This window comes from Taudactylus pleione, unplaced genomic scaffold (genome assembly GCF_031769625.1).
Source record: "Taudactylus pleione unplaced genomic scaffold, aTauple2 ptg000740l, whole genome shotgun sequence".
Taxonomy (NCBI): Eukaryota; Metazoa; Chordata; class Amphibia; order Anura; family Myobatrachidae; genus Taudactylus; species Taudactylus pleione.
In genome coordinates, this window is record NW_028285142.1 from 1257511 (window position 1) to 1282458 (window position 24948).

General features: G+C 53.6%; 1 protein-coding gene across 2 annotated transcripts; it reads left to right on the forward strand.

The window, feature by feature from the left end:
• Nucleotides 1-168: 168 nt before the first annotated feature.
• On the forward strand, nucleotides 169-8463 carry ENKD1 (enkurin domain containing 1). Of its 2 annotated transcripts, none has more exons than XM_088457151.1 (2): nucleotides 169-469; nucleotides 6884-8463. In XM_088457151.1, exon 2 carries the CDS (start codon nucleotides 7124-7126, stop codon nucleotides 8198-8200), a length of 1077 nt encoding a protein of 358 aa, XP_088313277.1. In that variant the 5' UTR covers nucleotides 169-469; nucleotides 6884-7123; the 3' UTR covers nucleotides 8201-8463. The 2 variants fall into 2 exon arrangements, with proteins under 2 accessions (XP_088313277.1, XP_088313278.1); XM_088457152.1 differs by having other exon boundaries at nucleotides 7000-8463.
• The last annotated feature ends 16485 nt before the right edge of the window (nucleotides 8464-24948 follow it).

The window sequence follows — 24948 nt, forward strand, 5'->3', positions numbered from 1 at the left end:
ATGGCGCTGCCCAGATGTAAAATGGCGGCTGTCACGTTCATGGCGCTGCCCAGATGTAAAATGGCGGATGTCACGTTCATGGCGCTGCCCAGATGTAATATGGCGGATTTCACGTACAAGTAGCGAAGTTGCTCTGATGTAACATGGTGGCTGTCTGTAATGTACGGTTGGTGAAGCTGAAGACGTTGGGAGGGGGGCGGAGCGTCCTGATTGGGTGCTGGCATCACGTGCAGCTCGGCGCGGGAAGGAAGCTGGGGTAAGGCGGGGTGTGTAACTGTCACTCCGTTGCTAGGCAGCTGTTGTGTCACCGTGACGTCACCCTCCCGGGCGCTTACGTCCCGCCGTGCGGAGGCCGCATCTCCTGGTTACCGAGTGCCGCTGCTGGGCTGTACCGGGCTCGCTGTTCCGTCTGGCCTGCCGTGGCATGGGCTGCCTTACCGCGGGCGGAGGTCACCCTGAGCGCACTCTGGTGAGTACAGATCTCACCCTCACTCAGACGGATATATAGAGAGAGAGAGAGAGAGAGACTTGATACATCTCCCCATAGCCTCTTGGTGAGCGGGCTGCCCTCCAGCTGTTGTAGAACTACACATCCCAGCATTCACTGCCACATTTCTGCTATTTGGCCATGGATAGCTATAGAATGAGGTGATGTAATGGACCTCTGACGTCACAACTACCTGACCAGCTGCAGCAGGCGGAGGGGGCGACCGTGTCCCCTCGCAGGCATGCTGCGCTCGCCACTGCTCGGATACACCCAATTAGCAGAGCTGCTCCGATGGTGTCACCCGATTTACAGAGGGTGCACAGATCTGACAGTGTTACTGTGGCGCACGTGGGGCAGGGGTGACACTGAATGTGGCGCACGTGGGGCAGGGGTGACACTGAATGGGGTGCACGTGGGGCAGGGGTGACCCTGAATGTGGGGCAGGGGTGACCCTGAATGTGGGGCAGGGGTGACCCTGAATGTGGGGCATGGGTGACACTGAATGTGGGGCAAGGGTGACACTGAATGTGGGGCATGGGTGACACTGAATGTGGGGCAGGGGTGACACTGAATGTAGCGCATGTGGGGCAGGGGTGACACTGAATGTGGCGCACGTGGGGCAGGGGTGACACTGAATGTGGCGCACGTGGGGCAGGGGTGACACTGAATGGGGTGCACGTGGGGCAGGGGTGACCCTGAATGTGGGGCAGGGGTGACCCTGAATGTGGGGCAGGGGTGACCCTGAATGTGGGGCATGGGTGACACTGAATGTGGGGCAAGGGTGACACTGAATGTGGGGCATGGGTGACACTGAATGTGGGGCAGGGGTGACACTGAATGTAGCGCATGTGGGGCAGGGGTGACACTGAATGTGGCGCACGTGGGGCAGGGGTGACACTGAATGTGGCGCACGTGGGGCAGGGGTGACACTGAATGGGGTGCACGTGGGGCAGGGGTGACCCTGAATGTGGGGCAGGGGTGACCCTGAATGTGGGGCAGGGGTGACCCTGAATGTGGGGCAGGGGTGACCCTGAATGTGGGGCAGGGGTGACACTGAATGTGGGGCAAGGGTGACACTGAATGTAGCGCACGTGGGGCAGGGGTGACACTGAATGTGGCGCACATGGGGCAGGGGTGACACTGAATGTAGCGCACGTGGGGCAGGGGTGACACTGAATGTGGCGCACGTGGGGCAGGGGTGACACTGAATGTAGCGCGGGTAGGGCAGGGGTGACACTGAATGGGGCGCACGTGGGGCAGGGGTGACACTGAATGGGGCACACGTGGGGCAGGGGTGACACTGAATGGGGCGCACGTGGGGCAGGGGTGACACTGAATGTGGCGCACGTGGGGCAGGGGTGACACTGAATGTGGCGCACGTGGGGCAGGGGTGACACTGAATGTGGCGCACGTGGGGCAGGGGTGACACTGAATGTGGTGCACGTGGGGCAGGGGTGACACTGAATGGGGTGCACGTGGGGCAGGGGTGACACTGAATGGGGCGCACGTGGGGCAGGGGTGACACTGAATGTGGGGCAGGGGTGACACTGAATGTGGCGCACGTGGGACAGGGGTGACACTGAATGTGGGGCAGGGGTGACACTGAATGTAGTGCGGGTAGGGCAGGGGTGATACTGAATGGGGTGCACGTGGGGCAGGGGTGACACTGAATGTGGCGCACGTGGGGCGGGGGTGACACTGAATGTGGGGCAGGGGTGACACTGAATGTGGGGCAGGGGTGACACTGAATGTGGGGCAGGGGTGACACTGAATGTGGGGCAGGGGTGACACTGAATGTGGGGCAAGGGTGACACTGAATGTAGCGCACGTGGGGCAGGGGTGACACTGAATGTGGCGCACGTGGGGCAGGGGTGACACTGAATGTAGCGCACGTGGGGCAGGGGTGACACTGGGGCGCACGTGGGGCAGGGGTGACACTGAATGGGGTGCACGTGGGGCAGGGGTGACACTGAATGTGGGGCAGGGGTGACACTGAATGTGGCGCACGTGGGACAGGGGTGACACTGAATGTGGCGCACGTGGGGCAGGGGTGACACTGAATGTAGTGCGGGTAGGGCAGGGGTGATACTGAATGGGGTGCACGTGGGGCAGGGGTGACACTGAATGTGGCACACGTGGGGCGGGGGTGACACTGAATGTGGGGTAGGGGTGACACTGAATGTGGGGCAGGGGTGACACTGAATGTGGGGCAAGGGTGACACTGAATGGGGCGCACGTGGGGCAGGGGTGACACTGAATGGGGCGCACGTGGGGCAGGGGTGACACTGAATGGGGCGCACGTGGGGCAGGGGTGACACTGAATGGGGCGCACGTGGGGCAGGGGTGACACTGAATGTGGCGCACGTGGGGCAGGGGTGACACTGAATGTGGGGCAGGGGTGACACTGAATGTGGCGCACGTGGGGCAGGGGTGACACTGAATGGGGCGCACGTGGGGCAGGGGTGATACTGAATGGGGTGCATGTGGGGCAGGGGTGACACTGAATGTGGGGCAGGGGAGACACTGAATGTGGCGCACGTGGGGCAGGGGTGACACTGAATGTAGCGCACTTGGGGCAGGGGTGACACTGAATGTGGCGCACGTGGGGCAGGGGTGACACTGAATGTGGCGCACGTGGGGCAGGGGTGACACTGAATGTGGCGCACGTGGGGCAGGGGTGACACTGAATGTAGCGCACGTGGGGAAGGGGTGACACTGAATGGGGTGCACGTGGGGCAGGGGTGCACGTGGGGCAGGGGTGACCCTGAATGTGGGGCAGGGGTGACCCTGAATGTGGGGCAGGGGTGACCCTGAATGTGGGGCAGGGGTGACCCTGAATGTGGGGCAAGGGTGACACTGAATGTGGGGCAAGGGTGACACTGAATGTAGCGCACGTGGGGCAGGGGTGACACTGAATGTGGCGCACGTGGGGCAGGGGTGACACTGAATGTGGCGCACGTGGGGCAGGGGTGACACTGAATGTGGCGCACGTGGGGCCGGGGTGACACTGAATGGGGCGCACGTGGGGCAGGGGTGACACTGAATGGGGCGCACGTGGGGCAGGGGTGACACTGAATGGGGCGCACGTGGGGCAGGGGTGACACTGAATGTGGGGCAGGGGTGACACTGAATGTGGCGCACGTGGGACAGGGGTGACACTGAATGTGGCGCACGTGGGGCAGGGGTGACACAATGTAGCGCGGGTAGGGCAGGGGTGATACTGAATGGGGCGCACGTGGGGCAGGGGTGACACTGAATGGGGCGCACGTGGGGCAGGGGTGACACTGAATGTGGGGCAGGGGAGACACTGAATGTGGTGCACGTGGGGCAGGGGTGGCACTGAATGTGGCGCACGTGGGGCAGGGGTGACACTGAATGTGGCGCACGTGGGGCAGGGGTGACACTGAATGGGGCGCACGTGGGGCAGGGGTGACACTGAATGGGGCGCACGTGGGGCAGGGGTGACACTGAATGGGGTGCACGTGGGGCAGGGGTGACACTGAATGGGGCGCACGTGGGGCAGGGGTGACACTGAATGTAGCGCACGTGGGGCAGGGGTGGCACTGAATGTGGCGCACGTGGGGCAGGGGTGACACTGAATGTGGGGCAGGGGTGACACTGAATGTGGGGCAAGGGTGACACTGAATGTGGGGCATGGGTGACACTGAATGTGGGGCAGGGGTGACACTGAATGTAGCGCATGTGGGGCAGGGGTGACACTGAATGTGGCGCACGTGGGGCAGGGGTGACACTGAATGTGGCGCACGTGGGGCAGGGGTGACACTGAATGTGGCGCACGTGGGGTAGGGGTGACACTGAATGTGGCGCACGTGGGGTAGGGGTGACACTGAATGTGGCGCACGTGGGGCAGGGGTGACACTGAATGTAGCGCACGTGGGGCAGGGGTGACACTGAATGTAGCGCACGTGGGGCAGGGGTGACACTGAATGGGGTGCACGTGGGGCAGGGGTGACACTGAATGTGGCGCACGTGGGGCAGGGGTGACACTGAATGTGGGGCAGGGGTGACACTGAATGTGGGGCAAGGGTGACACTGAATGTAGCGCACGTGGGGCAGGGGTGACACTGAATGTGGCGCACGTGGGGCAGGGGTGACACTGAATGTAGCGCACGTGGGGCAGGGGTGACACTGAATGGGGCGCATGTGGGGCAGGGGTGACACTGAATGGGGCGCACGTGGGGCAGGGGTGACACTGAATGGGGCGCACGTGGGGCAGGGGTGACACTGAATGTGGCGCACGTGGGGCAGGGGTGACACTGAATGTGGCGCACGTGGGGCAGGGGTGACACTGAATGTGGCGCACGTGGGGCAGGGGTGACACTGAATGTGGCGCACGTGGGGCAGGGGTGACACTGAATGTGGCGCACGTGGGGCAGGGGTGACACTGAATGTGGGGCAGGGGTGACACTGAATGTGGGGCAGGGGAGACACTGAATGTGGCGCACGTGGGGCAGGGGTGACACTGAATGTAGCGCACGTGGGGCAGGGGTGACACTGAATGTGGCGCACGTGGGGCAGGGGTGACACTGAATGTGGCGCATGGGTGACACTGAATGTAGCGCACGTGGGGCAGGGGTGACACTGAATGTAGCGCACGTGGGGCAGGGGTGACACTGAATGTGGCGCACATGGGGCAGGGGTGACCCTGAATGTAGCGCACGTGGGGCAGGGGTGACACTGAATGTGGGGCAGGGGTGACACTGAATGTGGGGCAGGGGTGACACTGAATGTAGCACACGTGGGGCAGGGGTGACACTGAATGTGGCGCACGTGGGGCAGGGGTGACACTGAATGTGGCGCACGTGGGGCAGGGGTGACACTGAATGTAGCGCACGTGGGGCAGGGGTGACACTGAATGTGGGGCAGGGGTGACACTGAATGGCGCACGTGGGGCAGGGGTGACACTGAATGTAGCGCACGTGGGGCAGGGGTGACACTGAATGGGGCGCATGTGGGGCAGGGGTGACACTGAATGGGGCGCATGTGGGGCAGGGGTGACACTGAATGTGGCGCACATGGGGCAGGGGTGACACTGAATGTAGTGCACGTGGGGCAGGGGTGACACTGAATGTGGCGCACGTGGGCAGGGGTGATGCCGACGTGAGAATGTGGATACGGCCCCTTGTCTGTACAAGATCATATAGAATGAAGTGTCTGATGCGCTGGTATCTTGTCCGCTGCCGGCATTAAATATCCGCGTATGTCATTTCAGCACACTGGGGCACATTCACTAACCAGCGCCGATCGTGGCTGATACCATTTATTTGTGTTGCTAGTTTATATGTAAGTCCGGCTTGCTTAGTAATTATGTCTCTCACCACTGTAATGCGATCAGTCTTCCATGTGGATAGGAGCTGCCCTGCTCAGCGAGTTCCTGGCCAGTCTGCCCAATGTTTTAAGGGGGAAAGCATTTAAATGGCAAAAAAAACAGGGAATCCGCCGATGCCTGCAAGCCGCAGGCTGGTACATTTACCTATTAGACTGGCTGCTTGGCACTGCCTTATTCCGCCCCAACAAAGCTATGAGGGAAAAGTGCTACTAAGGTCAATGTAAAAATGTCTATATTTAAACACAGGCATACATACGATTTACCGCCGGCCGTTCTAATCCCGGGAGAGGAGGAAATCCTGATTGTCAAAGGGAAATATTTACTAACCTAATTCTACCCCCTAACCCTCCCTAAGGGGTGCCTAACCCTAACCCTAACCTCATCCCCCCAAGTGGCTAACCCTAATCCCCCCCTCCCCCACCGCCTAAACCTAAGTCCCCCGCTGGGGTGCCTAACCCCCCCTTACCCTAGCCTAAACCTAACCTCCTGGGGGAAGGGGAGGGGTGCCTAACACTAAATCCCCTCTGGGAACCCTAAACCTAACCCTCCACCCCACTCGCGACTGTTTGCGCCCGGCTTACCTTCGATCGGTAAGCCGGGTGTCGGGATATCGGCGCCTGCCGTTTAACCCCTTGCCAGGATTAGACAGTCGGGAAGCCTGACGGTCAGGATTCCGTCCATCGGCTTCCCTCGGACGGCATGATCACTACCATGGAGGCCTTTATGCTCTGTTCATGTCCCAAATCATTTGCAGGAAAGTAGCGCAAACTTTAAAAAATGCCCGAACAATAATCTATACATCCCAACATGTCTGCCATTTCCATACACCATAAAGTAGAAAAGCGAGTGGTGGCTACAAAGTGAGAGAGCAGGCCAATAATAAGGAGTAATACTTTGTTTCCAGTGTCCTATTTATATAGTACTTTTATAGTATTCATTTGATACTATAAGTGAAAAGTTCTATATTATCAAATGTTGCCTTATTTAATATTGCAAATAAAACTGATTTATATTTTCTATTTTTGTTTGTGGTTTTTGTTTCTAAGACCAGGACCATAAAATGCCAGGCTGCTCCACCTCACCCTTCCAATAAACGTCTGGGCTTGCCGGGGATGTGGTTGGGCTTGTTATGGAATTCACAGCTGCGTCTTTACCATTTCAGAGTTGGCAACACTGCCTGCAGGCTGTGGCGGAGTGCTGCGCGCAGTAAGGAATTGGAAAGACTGACAGACTCCGCAGTTACAGCTCGGAATACGGACAGGAAGTGACCTCAGAACACCGCTGACATGTGCGAAGGGGCATCCAGAATAACTGGGCCAATTCCCCCCGATCCCACTCTCTTTCCAGACTGCTACAGGCGGCCGGCGTCAGCCCGTGGGAGGCTGGAGGGCACTGCTCTGAAGCTGGATTTTCTATCCGGCCCTTTGGCACCGGACCCCACATTATACCCAACTTGTTACACCTCACGACCGGCCCAACCTGCACCCAGAATCCGCCCCAATGCACAGGACATTTTGCAGAGGGGGCAGAGGGGCACTGTGGGTGTCCTCCTGAAACTGGAGGGGATCTCTCTCCACACTGACTCCCCTCCTCCAAGAAAGAGCAAGGACCACGGGAAGGAAAATGTGCGCCGTATGAGGGAAATCCAGAAACGGTGCAGAGATAAGGAGGTGGACAAGGTTCGGGAGGCTCCTAAGCCAGTGAAAGCTCTATGGAAATCCCCCAAATACGAAAATGTGGAGTCCAAGGTCAAAATCAAACTCCAGGAGCAGCCCACCCTTCCCAACACAGTGCAGGCAGCTTTCCTTAAGTCACATTCTAAGTGTGGGTCCTGTGTGCCACCCAAGAGACCGGTCTCACCAGCGCCCAGCCGCCCTACCACTCCCCGGAACACCATGGAGATCCAAGGCTCCAGTATTGACTTTGTAGCGCACAATGCAAGAAATGCTAAAAAGGTGCAGATCCGACGCTCTCGTTCCATGGAAACCCTGAGTGACGTCCTGGAAGAGAAGAAACGTCAACAGAAGGAGTACGATTCCAAGCAGAAGGGACACGTCCCCCAGTACCTTCTGGATCTAAAGGACAAATGGATGAAAGAGAAAGAAGAGCTGAAAAAGAGGACCCCTGACCCATCCTTGCCCCCTGGTCACTCTCTAATGCCGGAACGTGAAAGAGAAGAGACTCTTAATAAGATCAGACAGACACAGTCGCAGCTAGTAAAGGACCTACTGATGCTGCCGGTCCGAGCAGACACCCTCAGCATCCAGAACCGACGCACAGAGTTGGAGAAAAAACTCTCGGAGATTGAGGAGGCAATCAAAATATTTTCCCGTCCCAAAGTCTTCATCAAAATAGATTCTTAAACGTTGTCAGTGGGTATCCCAAAAACTTCCTCCTTTACCTGTGTGTAAGTTCTGCAGGATGAGTGTAGAAGATGCCTGGTGGACTCCTGACTTGGATACTACATCTGAAGAGACACCTAAAACCCTGTCAGTGTACTTTCTTGTGTTGCCTCAAGAGTGGATGATTGAATTTTGAACATTCTGTTTGAGTAATTTTGATATAAAAACTAATAACGGAATGTAGTGCATCTATGACAATTAAAAAGCTCTAGTTTTGCACTGTGTACTTTAAGGTATTTGTACATCGTCTATAACAGCAATGTTCTGCTTATTTCAATCATTGGAATATGTTAGCGTTTTGCGCGTTTTGGTGTAAATGGAAGGCTCTTACAATATTATATAGTTTTTTATTATCCTTTATACATAAGGCACCAAAGGCAATGGTGTACATAAAATAAACAGAATTACAGTGCATGAGTGCTGTACATAGGAACCATAGTGCAAGTATAATGCAAAGAGCAAAACCTCACACGTGAGAACAGGGCCGTGCAAGGCTGCAAAATTACACACAGCAGGTGAGAACAGGGCCGTGCAAGGCTGCAAAATTACACACAGCAGGTGAGAACAGGGCCGTGCAAGGCTGCAATATTACACACAGCAGGTGAGAACAGGGCCGTGCAAGGCTGCAAAATTACACACAGCAGGTGAGAACATGGCCGTGCAAGGCTGCAATATTACACACAGCAGGTGAGATCAGGGCCGTGCAAGGCTGCAAAATTACACACAGCAGGCGAGAACAGGGCCGTGCAAGGCTGCAAAATTACACACAGCAGGTGAGAACAGGGCCGTGCAAGGCTGCAAAATTACACACAGCAGGTGAGATCAGGGCCGTGCAAGGCTGCAAAATTACACACAGCAGGTGAGAACATGGCCGTGCAAGGCTGCAAAATTACACACAGCAGGTGAGATCAGGGCCGTGCAAGGCTGCAAAATTACACACAGCAGGTGAGAACAGGGCCGTGCAAGGCTGCAAAATTACACACAGCAGGCGAGAACAGGGCCGTGCAAGGCTGCAAAATTACACACAGCAGGTGAGAACAGGGCCGTGCAAGGCTGCAAAATTACACACAGCAGGTGAGAACAGGGCCGTGCAAGGCTGCAAAATTACACAGCAGCTGAGAACAGGGCCGTGCAAGGCTGCAAAATTACACACAGCAGCTGAGAACAGGGCCGTGCAAGGCTGCAATATTACACACAGCAGGTGAGAACAGGGCTGTGCAAGGCTGCAAAATTACACACAGCAGGTGAGAACAGGGCCGTGCAAGGCTGCAAAATTACACACAGCAGCTGAGAACAGGGCCGTGCAAGGCTGCAAAATTACACACAGCAGGTGAGATCAGGGCCGTGCAAGGCTGCAAAATTACACAGCAGGTGAGAACATGGCCGTGCAAGGCTGCAAAATTACACACAGCAGGTGAGATCAGGGCCGTGCAAGGCTGCAAAATTACACACAGCAGGTGAGAACAGGGCCGTGTAAGGCTGCAATATTACACACAGCAGGTGAGAACATGGCCGTGCAAGGCTGCAAAATTACACACAGCAGCTGAGAACAGGGCCGTGCAAGACTGCAAAATTACACACAGCAGGTGAGAACAGGGCCGTGCAAGGCTGCAATATTACACACAGCAGGTGAGAACAGGGCCGTGCAAGGCTGCAAAATTACACACAGCAGGTGAGAACATGGCCGTGCAAGGCTGCAATATTACACACAGCAGGTGAGATCAGGGCCGTGCAAGGCTGCAAAATTATACACAGCAGCTGAGAACAGGGCCGTGCAAGACTGCAAAATTACACACAGCAGGTGAGAACATGGCCGTGCAAGGCTGCAATATTACACACAGCAGGTGAGATCAGGGCCGTGCAAGGCTGCAAAATTACACACAGCAGCTGAGAACAGGGCCGTGCAAGACTGCAAAATTACACAGCAGGTGAGAACAGGGCCGTGCAAGGCTGCAAAATTACACACAGCAGGTGAGAACAGGGCCGTGCAAGGCTGCAAAATTACACACAGCAGCTGAGAACAGGGCCGTGCAAGGCTGCAATATTACATAAGTGACGACTTCATGAAGGTAGAATAAAAGTGAATTAATGCCATTTCAACCAAATTGTATGGCAGACAGAAGAATTCAAAACACAAAGAGGAGAACCTCACCAGGCGCTAGTGTGACTCAAAACTCTTTACAATTTATTAAGTAAATCCTGATACTTAGAAATTTGTTGCTGCTGCTAAGTATAAGGGGCTGGATCTTATGTAAGAGTTCAACAGAAGAAAAAGCAGAAGGAAGAAGCATTCAGCCTGAAAGACGGAAGACAGAGAGACATGAACAGAACAATAATGCAGAATGAGCTGAAAAGTGTAGACGGAACTAATTCAGCACGAGACGTTACGGGGATATGTGAGGAGGATGAAGCACTGACTGATGTGAGGCATAGGGTGGAGGACCCTGGCCAGGAGGTCTTACATTCTGAAGGGAGAGAGTAAAAGAGACAGTAAGAGTCCGTAGGATGATACAACAGAAGGAGACTGAGGCTAATTTGAGTGCTGTAATAGGGTGGAAATTGAAGGGTGACTAGGCTGTAATAGCAGAAAGGCAGTATGTGACTGCAACGCTCCAGGAGCCGGGGAGAGGATGGGGAAGGTGTACAAAGCCGGCTGAGGACAGATCAGGCCCAGCGCAGTACAGGTAGAGCTTTGTTCCTGATCGAGGTAGGTAGCAATAGTTTGGAGGGCCATAAAGCAGGACCTGGCACCTCCAGCTGACTGTACGGGGCCTGGAATGGGCCCCAATGGAGAGATTGCCGGAGCCTATCTGCAACTGGATTTAGGTCCTGATTCACTACGGATCACAACTGAGATTGCAATAGCGATTGCGCACGCAGTTGTCACAAACTCTCGGACGGATTGTGGATGCGGCCCGTATTCAGGGAATTGGCTGGACCTATGCCTGAGGCGCGGAGTCTAATGTGCTGGCGGTATTCACCAGGGACCCTCGCAAGAAGGTATAGACTTTGCTGCGTCCGACACACTGGTCGAGGCCCTCAGATTAGGTTCCCCTATACAGGTGCTGGTGAGTACTGGATGTAGTGCAGAAGAATAACGTAGTCGACAGGCCGGGTCAATACCAAACAGACGAGACGGTATCGGAGCAGCAACAAGCCAAGGTCAGGATCAGGATAACAGGTCAGTACTAGAACGCTGGAGTATGGTATGGAGCCTATACTCTGGCACCTGTCTCCTGCAGGTCGGCGTGCGCGCGCTTCTAGGAGAGCCACGGCCGCCTGTACTTGTGAGGGGGACCCAGAGCTGACATCATGGCAGCAGGCGCCGGGGACTCTCCGTCCACTGCCGACAGAGGTTCCAGTGCACTATGACAGCAGTCTCGCTGCAATATTATGATAATACATTGCAATCGCTATGCCGCCGCAGCATTACATAAGGATGCCCACTTTACCTTACACACATCTGTAATGTTTAGCAAGACTGAGAGACCATCAGTAACATAGAGTACCATCACATCCTCACACTCATTTACACAGGCTCTGACCTTACTCAGGAATTACTAACCTCATCACACACAGTGACTACACAAGACTGAGAGACCATCAGTAACATGGAGTACCATCACCGCCTCACACACACTTACACAGGCTCTGACCTTACTCAGGAATTACTAACCTCATCACACACAGTGATTACACAAGACTGAGACACCATCAGTAACAGTGAGTACCATCACAGCCTCACACACACTTACACAGGCTCTGACCTTACTCAGGAATTACTAACCTCATCACACACACTGACTACACAAGATTGAGATACCATCAGTAACATGGAGTACCATCACAGCCTCACATACACTTACACAGGCTCTGACCTTACTCAGGAATTACTAACCTCATCACACACAGTGATTACACAAGACTGAGAAACCATCAGTAATATGGAGTACCATCACATCCTCACACACACTTACACAGGCTCTGACCTTACTCAGGAATTACTAACCTCATCACACACAGTGATTACACAAGACTGAGAGACCATCAGTAACATGGAGTACCATCATAGCCTCACACACACACAGGCTCTGACCTTACTCAGGAATTACTAACCTCATCACACGCAGTGATTACACAAGACTGAGCTACCATCAGTAACATGGAGTACCATCACATCCTCACACACACTTACACAGGCTCTGACCTTACTCAGGAATTACTAACCTCATCACACACAGTGATTACACAAGACTGAGAGACCATCAGTAACATGGAGTACCATCACAGCCTCACACACACTTACACAGGCTTACTCAGGAATTACTCACCTCATCACACACAATGACTACACAAGACTGAGAGACCATCAGTAACATGGAGTACCATCACAGCCTCACACACACTTACACAGGCTTACTCAGGAATTACTCACCTCATCACACACAATGACTACACAAGACTGAGAGACCATCAGTAACATGGAGTACCATCACAGCCTCACACACACTTACACAGGCTCTGACCTTACTCAGGAATTACTAACCTCATCACACGCAGTGATTACACAAGACTGACATACCATCAGTAACATGGAGTACCATCATAGCCTCACACACACTTACACAGGCTCTGACCTTACTCAGGAATTACTAACCTCATCACACACAGTGATTACACAAGACTGAGAAACCATCAGTAACATGGAGTACCATCACAGCCTCACACACACACAGGCTCTGACCTTACTCAGGAATTAATCACCTCATCACACACAGTGATTACACAAGACTGACATACCATCAGTAACATGGAGTACCATCACAGCCTCACACACACTTACACAGGCTCTGACCTTACTCAGGAATTACTAACCTCATCACACACAGTGATTACAGAAGACTGAGAGACCATCAGTAACATGGAGTACCATCACATTCTCACACACACTTACAAAGGCTCTGACCTTACTCAGGAATTACTCACCTCATCACAAACAGTGATTACACAAGACTGAGAGACCATCAGTAACATGGAGTACCATCACAGCCTCACACACACTTACACAGGCTTACTCAGGAATTACTCACCTCATCACACACAATGACTACACAAGACTGAGAGACCATCAGTAACATGGAGTACCATCACAGCCTCACACACACTTACACAGGCTCTGACCTTACTCAGGAATTACTAACCTCATCACACACAGTGATTACACAAGACTGAGAGACCATCAGTAACATGGAGTACCATCACATTCTCACACACACTTACAAAGGCTCTGACCTTACTCAGGAATTACTCACCTCATCACAAACAGTGATTACACAAGACTGAGAAACCATCAGTAAAATGGAGTACCATCACAGCCTCACACACACACTTACACAGGCTCTGACCTTACTCAGGAATTACTAACCTCATCACAAACAGTGATTACACAAGACTGAGATACCATCAGTAACATGGAGTACCATCACAGCCTCACACACACTTACACAGGCTTACTCAGGAATTACTCACCTCATCACACACAATGACTACACAAGACTGAGACCATCAGTAACATGGAGTACCATCACAGCCTCACACACACTTACACAGGCTCTAACCTTACTCAGGAATTACTATCCTCATCACACCCAGTGATTACACAAGACTGAGAGACCATCAGTAACATGGAGTACCATCACAGCCTCACACACACTTACACAGGCTCTGACCTTACTCAGGAATTACTAACCTCATCACACACAGTGATTACAGAAGACTGAGCTACCATCAGTAACATGGAGTACCATCACAGCCTCACACACACTTACACAGGCTCTGACCTTACTCAGGAATTACTAACCTCATCACACACAGTGATTACACAAGACTGAGACACCATCAGTAACATGGAGTACCATCACATCCTCACACACACTTACACAGGCTCTGACCTTACTCAGGAATTACTAACCTCATCACACGCAGTGATTACACAAGACTGAGAAACCATCAGTAAAATGGAGTACCATCACATCCTCACACACACTTACACAGGCTCTGACCTTACTCAGGAATTACTAACCTCATCACACACAGTGACTACACAAGACTGAGACACCATCAGTAACATGGAGTACCATCACAGCCTCACACACACTTACACAGGCTCTGACCTTACTCAGGAATTACTAACCTCATCACACACAGTGATTACACAAGACTGAGATACCATCAGTAACATGGAGTACCATCACAGCCTCACACACACTTACACAGGCTTACTCAGGAATTACTAACCTCATCACACACAGTGATTACACAAGACTGAGATCCCATCAGTAACATGGAATACCATCACAGCCTCACACACACTTACACAGGCTCTGACCTTACTCAGGAATTACTAACCTCATCACACACAGTGACTACACAAGACTGAGAAACCATCAGTAACATGGAGTACCATCGTATCATCACACACACTTACACAGGCTCTGACCTTACTCAGGAATTACTAACCTCATCACACACAGTGATTACAGAAGACTGAGATACCATCAGCATTGTGCAGCATTCGGCACTGTCAGAGAGCTCGCAGATGTCAGTGAGGCTGCCGCGTCCGGGCTTCGTCAGAGAGCTTGCAGGTGTCAGTGAGGCTGTGGCGTCCGGGCACTGTCAGAGAGCTCGCAGATGTCAGTGAGGCTTCGGTGCCCATGCACTGTCAGAGAGCTCGCAGGTGTCAGTGAGGCTGCCGCGTCCGGACTCTGTCAGAGAGCTTGCAGGTGTCAGTGAGGCTGTGGCGTCCGGACTCTGTCAGAGAGCTCGCAGGTGTCAGTGAGGCTGCGGCGTCCATGCACTGTCAGAGAGCTCGCAGGTGTCAGTGAGGCTGTGGCGTCCGGGCTCTGTCAGAGAGCTCGCAGATGTCAGTGAGGCTGTGGCATCCAGACACTGTCAGAGAGCTCGCAGATGTCAGTGAGGCTGTGGCGTCCAGACACTGTCAGAGAGCTCACAGGTGTCAGTGAGGCTGTGGCGTCCAGACACTGTCAGAGAGCTCGCAGGTGTCAGTGAGGCTGCAGCATCCAGACACTGTCAGAGAGCTCGCAGGTGTCAGTGAGGCTGCGGCGCCGGGCTCTGTCAGAGAGCTCGCAGGTGTCAGTGAGGCTGCAGCATTCGGCACTGTCAGGGTGCTCGCAAATGTCAGTGAGGCTGCGGCTTCCGGGCACTGTCAGAGAGCTCGCAGATGTCAGTGAGGCTGCGGCGTCCAGGCTCTGTCAGAGAATTGCGCAGGGTCGTATATCAGTAAGACGGGTCAGCAGATGGCCGCCATCCTCCTCTCTGAGCGCAGACATTTGCCGGCTGCACTAATACGCCCCCATTTATTTGGTCTAGTAATAAGATCCTGCATTTGGGTAGAGACTTTTCCAGATGTGAATAGTTTTCCTTCAGTATAATACAGCAGGTACATGACCAGGGCCCATAGACCATCATCTACAGTACAATCAGTCCACATGTTGCCATATACTACATTTTACTTTTTATCCTATTTTATTTCCTAGGTTACAAAACCACAGAACACAAGGATGCATAGTAATAATGAAACAGGAGGTTTATTTTTTTTTGTTTGTTTGCCTATTAAAGAATTAGGGACATTTCCAAGGACACATTTCTATCCCTGGGACTGTCCCTAAAAATGAAGATCTGATGGTAACTATGAAGCTTTATAACACGAGGAGGCTTCTATTGGATGACTATGAATTTCCTCACAGTCCCCGATATGTAATCACTGACGTCACTCAGAGGAAAATTACATGATGTCATCAACCAAATATAGGTAACAATGCAACACAGCCCAAATCATCGGTCCTGAGGCCAGGGACCACCATAGGGGGCACCTACATACTACACACTTACAGGCATATTTACTAAAGTGAGAGTTATTAGAAGTGAGTTTTAGTAGAGATATTGCCCATAGCAACCAATCAGATTCTAGCTATTATCTTCTAGAAGGTGCTAGTTAAATGTTAAGTAGAATCTGATTGGTTTCTATGGGCAACTCAGTTCTAAAAACTCTCACTTTAGAAAATTTACCCCTCAGCACATTCAGGGACTTATCCATGTGCCGCCTCAGGTTTCTGAACACATGCTACAGATATATATATATATACACCTATGGTAGTTACACCCATGTGACAAGGAAGATGGGCCCCTCAGCTCTGTGCCCTATAGCAGCTGCCCCCCTTACACCTATGGTAGTTACACCCATGTGACAAGGAAGATGGTCCCCTCAGCTCTGGACCCCATAGCAGCTGCCCCCCTTACACCTATGGTAGTTACACCCATGTGACAAGGAAGATGGGCCCCTCAGCTCTGTGCCCTATAGCAGCTGCACCCCTTACACCTATGGTAGTTACACCCATGTGACAAGGAAGATGGTCCCCTCAGCTCTGGACCCCATAGCAGCTGCCCCCCTTACACCTATGGTAGTTACACCCATGTGACAAGGAAGATGGGCCCCTCAGCTCTGTGCCCTATAGCAGCTGCACCCCTTACACCTATGGTAGTTACACCCATGTGACAAGGAAGATGGTCCCCTCAGCTCTGGACCCCATAGCAGCTGCACCCCTTACACCTATGGTAGTTACACCCATGTGACAAGGAAGATGCCCCCCTCAGCTCTGAGCCCTATAGTAGCTGCCCCCCTTACACCTATGGTAGTTACACCCATGTAACAAGGAAGATGGCCCCTCAGCTGTGGGCCCTATAGCAGCTGCACCCCTTACACCTATGGTAGTTACACCCATGTGACAAGGAAGATGGTCCCCTCAGCTCTGGACCCCATAGCAGCTGCCCCCCTTACACCTATGGTAGTTACACCCATGTGACAAGGAAGATGGGCCCCTCAGCTCTGTGCCCTATAGCAGCTGCCCCCTTACACCTATGGTAGTTACACCCATGTGACAGGGAAGATGCCCCCCTCAGCTCTGGACCCCATAGCAGCTGCACCCCTTACACCTATGGTAGTTACACCCATGTGACAAGGAAGATGCCCCCCTCAGCTCTGAGCCCTATAGTAGCTGCCCCCCTTACACCTATGGTAGTTACACCCATGTAACAAGGAAGATGGCCCCTCAGCTGTGGGCCCTATAGCAGCTGCACCCCTTACACCTATGGTAATTACACCCATATGACACGGAAGATGGCCCCTCAGCTCTGGGCCCTATAGCAGCTGCCCCCCTTACACCTATGGTAGTTACACCCATGTGACAAGGAAGATGCCCCCCTCAGCTCTGAGCCCTATAGTAGCTGCCCCCCTTACACCTATGGTAGTTACACCCATGTAACAAGGAAGATGGCCCCTCAGCTGTGGGCCCTATAGCAGCTGCACCCCTTACACCTATGGTAATTACACCCACATGACACGGAAGATGGCCCCTCAGCTCTGGGCCCTATAGCAGCTGCACCCCTTACACCTATGGTAGTTACACCCATGTAACAAGGAAGATGGCCCCTCAGCTCTGGGCCCTATAGCAGCTGCACCCCTTACACCTATGGTAATTACACCCATATGACACGGAAGATGGCCCCTCAGCTCTGGGCCCTATAGCAGCTGCACCCCTTACACCTATGGTAGTTACACCCATGTGACAAGGAAGATGGCCCCTCAGCTCTGAGCCCTATAGCAGCTGCCCCCTTACACCTATGGTAGTTACACCCATGTGACAAGGAAGATGGCCCCTCAGGTCTGGGTCCTATAGCAGCTGCACCCCTTACACCTATGGTAGTTACACCCATGTGACAAGGAAGATGGCCCCTCAGCTCTGAGCCCTATAGCAGCTGCCTCCTTACAACTATGGTAGTTACACCCATGTGACAAGGAAGATGCCTCCCTCAGCTCTGGGCCCTATAGCAGCTGCCCCCCTTACACCTATGGTAGTTACACCCATGTGACAAGGAAGATGGCCCCCTCAGCTCTGGGCCCTATAGCAGCTGCACCCCTTACACCTATGGTAGTTACACACATGTAACAAGAAGATGGCCCCTCAGCTCTGGGCCCTATAGCAGCTGCACCCCTTACACCTATGGTAGTTACACCCATGTAACAAGGAAGATGGCCCCTCAGCTCTGAGCCCTATAGCAGCTGCACCCCTTACACCTATGGTAGTTACACCCATGTAACAAGGAAGATGGCCCCTCAGCTCTGGGCCCTATAGCAGCTGCACCCCTTACACCTATGGTAATTACACCCATATGACACGGAAGATGGCCCCTCAGCTCTGGGCCCTATAGCAGCTGCACCCCTTACACCTATGGTAGTTACACCCATGTGATAAGGAAGATGGCCCCTCAGCTCTGGGCCCTATAGCAGTTGCACCCCTTACACCTATGGTAGTTACACCCATGTGACAAGGAAGATGGGCCCCTCAGCTCTGAGCCCTATAGCAGCTGCCCCCTTACACCTATGGTAGTTACACCCATGTAACAAGGAAGATGGCCCCTCAGCTCTGGGCCCTATAGCAGCTGCACCCCTTACACCTATGGTAATTACACCCATATGACACGGAAGATGGCCCCTCAGCTCTGGGCCCTATAGCAGCTGCACCCCTTACACCTATGGTAGTTACACCCATGTGACAAGGAAGATGGGCCCCTCAGCTCTGAGCCCTATAGCAGCTGTAACCCTTACACCTATGGTAGTTACACCCATGTGACAAAGAAGATGGGTCCCTCAGCTCTGGGCCCTATAGTAGCTGCCCCCTTACACCTATGGTAGTTACACCCATGTGACAAGGAAGATGGCCCCTCAGCTCTGGGCCCTATAGCAGCTGCACCCCTTACACCTATGGTAGTTACACCCATGTGACAAGGAAGATGGCCCCTCAGGTCTGGGTCCTATAGCAGCTGCACCCCCTGCACCTATGGTAGTTACACCCATGTGACAAGGAAGATGGCTCCTCAGCTCTGGGCCCTATAGTTGCTGCCCCCTTACACATATGGTAGTTACACCCATGTGACAAGGAAGATGGGCCCCTCAGCTCTGTGCCCTATAGCAGCTGTAACCCTTACACATATGGTAGTTACACCCATGTGACAAGGAAGATGGCCCCCTCAGCTCTGGGCCCTATAGCAGCTGCCCCCCTTACACCTATGGTAGTTACACCCATGTGACAAGGAAGATGGCCCCTCAGCTCTGGGCCCTATAGCAGCTGCACCCCTTACACCTATGGTAGTTACACCCATGTGACAAGGATGATGGGCCCACAGCTCTGGGCCCTATAGCAGCTGCACCCCTTACACCTATGGTAGTTACACCCATGTGTCAAGGAAGATGGCCCCTCAGGTCTGGGTCCAATAGCAGCTGCACCCCCTGCACCTATGGTAGTTACACCCATGTGACAAGGAAGATGGCTCCTCAGCTCTGGGCCCTATAGTAGCTGCCCCCTTACACATATGGTAGTTACACCCATGTGACAAGGAAGATGGGCCCCTCAGCTCTGTGCCCTATAGCAGCTGTAACCCTTACACATATGGTAGTTACACCCATGTGACAAGGAAGATGGCCCCCTCAGCTCTGGGCCCTATAGCAGCTGCCCCCCTTACACCTATGGTAGTTACACCCATGTGACAAGGAAGATGGCCCCTCAGCTCTGGGCCCTATAGCAGCTGCACCCCTTACACCTATGGTAGTTACACCCATGTGACAAGGAAGATGGGCCCTCAGCTCTGGGCCCAATAGCAGCTGCACCCCTTACACCTATGGTAGTTACACCCATGTGATAAAGAAGATGGGCCCTCAGCTCTGGGCCCTATAGCAGCTGCACCCCTTACACCTATGGTAGTTACACCCATGTGACAAGGAAGATGGGCCCCTCAGCTCTGGGTACTATAGCAGCTGCCCCCTTACACCTATGGTAGTTACTCCCATGTGACAAGGAAGATTGGCCCCTCAGCTCTGGGCCCTATAGCAGCTGCACCCCTAGCACCTATGGTAGTTACACCCATGTGACAAGGAAGATGGGCCCCTCAGCTCTGGGCCCTATAGCAGCTGCACCCCTCGTACCTATGATAGTTACACCCATGTGACAAGGAAGATGGCTCCTCAGCTCTGGGCCCTATAGTAGCTGCCCCCTTACACATATGGTAGTTACACCCATGTGACAAGGAAGATGGGCCCCTCAGCTCTGTGCCCTTTAGCAGCTGTAACCCTTACACATATGGTAGTTACACCTATGTGACAAGGAAGATGGCCCCCTCAGCTCTGGGCCCTATAGCAGCTGCCCCCCTTACACCTATGGTAGTTACACCCATGTGACAAGGAAGATGGCTCCTCAGCTCTGGGCCCTATAACAGCTGCACCCCTTACACCTATGGTAGTTACACCCATGTGACAATGAAGATGGGCCCCTCAGCTCTGGGCCCTATAGCAGCTGCACCCCTTACACCTATGGTAGTTACACCCATGTGATATGGAAGATGGGCCCTCAGCTCTGGGCCCTATAGCAGCTGCAACCCTTACACCTATGGTAGTTACACCCATGTGACAAGGATGATGGGCCTCCAGCTCTGGGCCCTATAGCAGCTGCACCCCTTACACCTATGGTAGTTAGACCCATGTGACAAGGAAGATGGCCCCCTCAGCTCTGGGTACTATAGCAGCTGCCCTCTTACACCTATTGTAGTTTCTCCCATGTGACAAGGAAGATGGGCCCCTCAGCTCTGGGCCCTATAGCAGCTGCACCCCTTACACCTATGGTAGTTACACCCATGTGACAAGGAAGATGGGCCCCTCAGCTCGGCCCTATAGCAGCTGCACCCCTCGTACCTATGATAGTTACACCCATGTGACAAGGAAGATGGCTCCTCAGCTCTGGGCCCTATAGTAGCTGCCCCCTTACACATATGGTAGTTACACCCATGTGACAAGGAAGATGGGCCCCTCAGCTCTGTGCCCTATAGCAGCTGCACCCCCTGCACCTATGGTAGTTACACCCATGTGACAAGGAAGATGGGCCCCTCAGCTCTGGGCCCTATAGCAGCTGCCCCCCTTACACCTATGGCAGTTACACCCATGTGACAAGGAAGATGGCTCCTCAGCTCTGGGCCCTATAGCAGCTGCACCCCTTACACCTATGGCAGTTACACCCATGTGACAAGGAAGATGGCTCCTCAGCTCTGGGCCCTATAGCAGCTGCAACCCTTACATCTATGGTAGTTACACCCATGTGACAATGAAGATGGGCCTCCAGCTCTGGGCCCTATAGCAGCTGCACCCCTTACACCTATAGTAGTTACACCCATGTGACAAGGAAGATGGGCCCCTCAGCTCTGGGTACTATAGCAGCTTTCCTCTTACACCTATGGTAGTTTCTCCCATGTGACAAGGAAGATGGGCCCCTCAGCTCTGGGCCCTATAGCAGCTGCACCCCTAGCACCTATGGTAGTTACACCCATGTGACAAGGAAGATGGGCCCCTCAGCTCTGGGCCCTATAGCAGCTGCCCCTTTACACCTATGGTAGTTACACCCATGTGACAAGGAAGATGGGCCCCTCAGCTCTGGGCCCTATAGCAGCTGCACCCCTCGTACCTATGATAGTTACACCCATGTGACAAGGAAGATGGGCCCCTCAGCTCTGGGCCCTATAGCAGCTGCACCCCTAGTACCTATGGTAGTTACACCCATGTGACAAGGAAGATGGGCCCCTCAGCTCTGGCTCCCATAGCAGCTGCACCCCTTACACCTATGGTAGTTACACCCATGTGACAAGGAAGATGGGCCCCTCAGCTCTGGGTACTATAGCAGCTTTCCCCTTACACCTATGGTAGTTTCTCCCATGTGACAAGGAAGATGGGCCCCTCAGCTCTGGGCCCTATAGCAGCTGCACCCCTAGCACCTATGGTAGTTACACCCATGTGACAAGGAAGATGGGCCCCTCAGCTCTGGGCCCTATAGCAGCTGCCCCTTTACACCTATGGTAGTTACACCCATGTGACAAGGAAGATGGGCGCCTCAGCTCTGGGCCCCATAGCAGCTGCCCCCCTTACACCTATGGTAGTTACACCCATGTGACAAAGAAGATGGGTCCCTCAGCTCTGAGCCCTAAAGCAGCTGCACCCTTACATCTATGGTAGTTACACCCATGTGACAATGAAGATGGGCCTCCAGCTCTGGGCCCTATAGCAGCTGCACCCCTTACACCTATAGTAGTTACACCCATGTGACAAGGAAGATGGGCCCCTCAGCTCTGGGTACTATAGCAGCTTTCCTCTTACACCTATGGTAGTTTCTCCCATGTGACAAGGAAGATGGGCCCCTCAGCTCTGGGCCCTATAGCAGCTGCACCCCTAGCACCTATGGTAGTTACACCCATGTGACAAGGAAGATGGGCCCCTCAGCTCTGGGCCCTATAGCAGCTGCCCCTTTACACCTATGGTAGTTACACCCATGTGACAAGGAAGATGGGCCCCTCAGCTCTGGGCCCTATAGCAGCTGCACCCCTCGTACCTATGATAGTTACACCCATGTGACAAGGAAGATGGGCCCCTCAGCTCTGGGCCCTATAGCAGCTGCACCCCTAGTACCTATGGTAGTTACACCCATGTGACAAGGAAGATGGGCCCCTCAGCTCTGGCTCCCATAGCAGCTGCACCCCTTACACCTATGGTAGTTACACCCATGTGACAAGGAAGATGGGCCCCTCAGCTCTGGGTACTATAGCAGCTTTCCCCTTACACCTATGGTAGTTTCTCCCATGTGACAAGGAAGATGGGCCCCTCAGCTCTGGGCCCTATAGCAGCTGCACCCCTAGCACCTATGGTAGTTACACCCATGTGACAAGGAAGATGGGCCCCTCAGCTCTGGGCCCTATAGCAGCTGCCCCTTTACACCTATGGTAGTTACACCCATGTGACAAGGAAGATGGGCGCCTCAGCTCTGGGCCCCATAGCAGCTGCCCCCCTTACACCTATGGTAGTTACACCCATGTGACAAAGAAGATGGGTCCCTCAGCTCTGAGCCCTAAAGCAGCTGCACCCTTACATCTATGGTAGTTACACCCATGTAACAATGAAGATGGGCCCCTCAGGTCTGGGTCCTATAGCAGCTGCACCCCCTGCACCTATGGTAGTTACACCCATGTGACAAGGAAGATGGGCCCCTCAGCTCTGGGCCCTATAGCAGCTGCCCCCTTACACCTATGGTAGTTACTCCCATGTGACACGGAAGATTGGCCCCTCAGCTCTGGGCCCTATAGCAGCTGCACCCCTAGCACCTATGGTAGTTACACCCATGTGACAAGGAAGATGGGCCCCTCAGCTCTGGGCCCTATAGCAGCTGCACCCCTCGTACCTATGATAGTTACACCCATGTGACAAGGAAGATGGCTCCTCAGCTCTGGGCCCTATAGTAGCTGCCCCCTTACACATATGGTAGTTACACCCATGTGACAAGGAAGATGGGCCCCTCAGCTCTGTGCCCTTTAGCAGCTGTAACCCTTACACATATGGTAGTTACACCCATGTGACAAGGAAGATGGCCCCCTCAGCTCTGGGCCCTATAGCAGCTGCCCCCCTTACACCTATGGTAGTTACACCCATGTGACAAGGAAGATGGCTCCTCAGCTCTGGGCCCTATAGCAGCTGCACCCCTTACACCTATGGTAGTTACACCCATGTGACAATGAAGATGGGCCCTCAGCTCTGGGCCCTATAGCAGCTGCACCCCTTACACCTATGGTAGTTACACCCATGTGATATGGAAGATGGGCCCTCAGCTCTGGGCCCTATAGCAGCTGCAACCCTTACACCTATGGTAGTTACACCCATGTGACAAGGATGATGGGCCTCCAGCTCTGGGCCCTATAGCAGCTGCACCCCTTACACCTATGGTAGTTAGACCCATGTGACAAGGAAGATGGCCCCCTCAGCTCTGGGTACTATAGCAGCTGCCCTCTTACACCTATTGTAGTTTCTCCCATGTGACAAGGAAGATGGGCCCCTCAGCTCTGGGCCCTATAGCAGCTGCACCCCTTACACCTATGGTAGTTACACCCATGTGACAAGGAAGATGGGCCCCTCAGCTCTGGGCCCTATAGCAGCTGCACCCCTCGTACCTATGATAGTTACACCCATGTGACAAGGAAGATGGCTCCTCAGCTCTGGGCCCTATAGTAGCTGCCCCCTTACACATATGGTAGTTACACCCATGTGACAAGGAAGATGGGCCCCTCAGCTCTGTGCCCTATAGCAGCTGTAACCCTTACACATATGGTAGTTACACCCATGTGACAAGGAAGATGGCCCCCTCAGCTCTGGGCCCTATAGCAGCTGCCCCCCTTACACCTATGGCAGTTACACCCATGTGACAAGGAAGATGGCTCCACAGCTCTGGGCCCTATAGCAGCTGCACCCCTTACACCTATGGCAGTTACACCCATGTGACAAGGAAGATGGCTCCTCAGCTCTGGGCCCTATAGCAGCTGCAACCCTTACATCTATGGTAGTTACACCCATGTGACAATGAAGATGGGCCTCCAGCTCTGGGCCCTATAGCAGCTGCACCCCTTACACCTATGGTAGTTACACCCATGTGACAAGGAAGATGGGCCCCTCAGCTCTGGGCCCTATAGCAGCTGCCCCTTTACACCTATGGTAGTTACACCCATGTGACAAGGAAGATGGGCGCCTCAGCTCTGGGCCCCATAGCAGCTGCCCC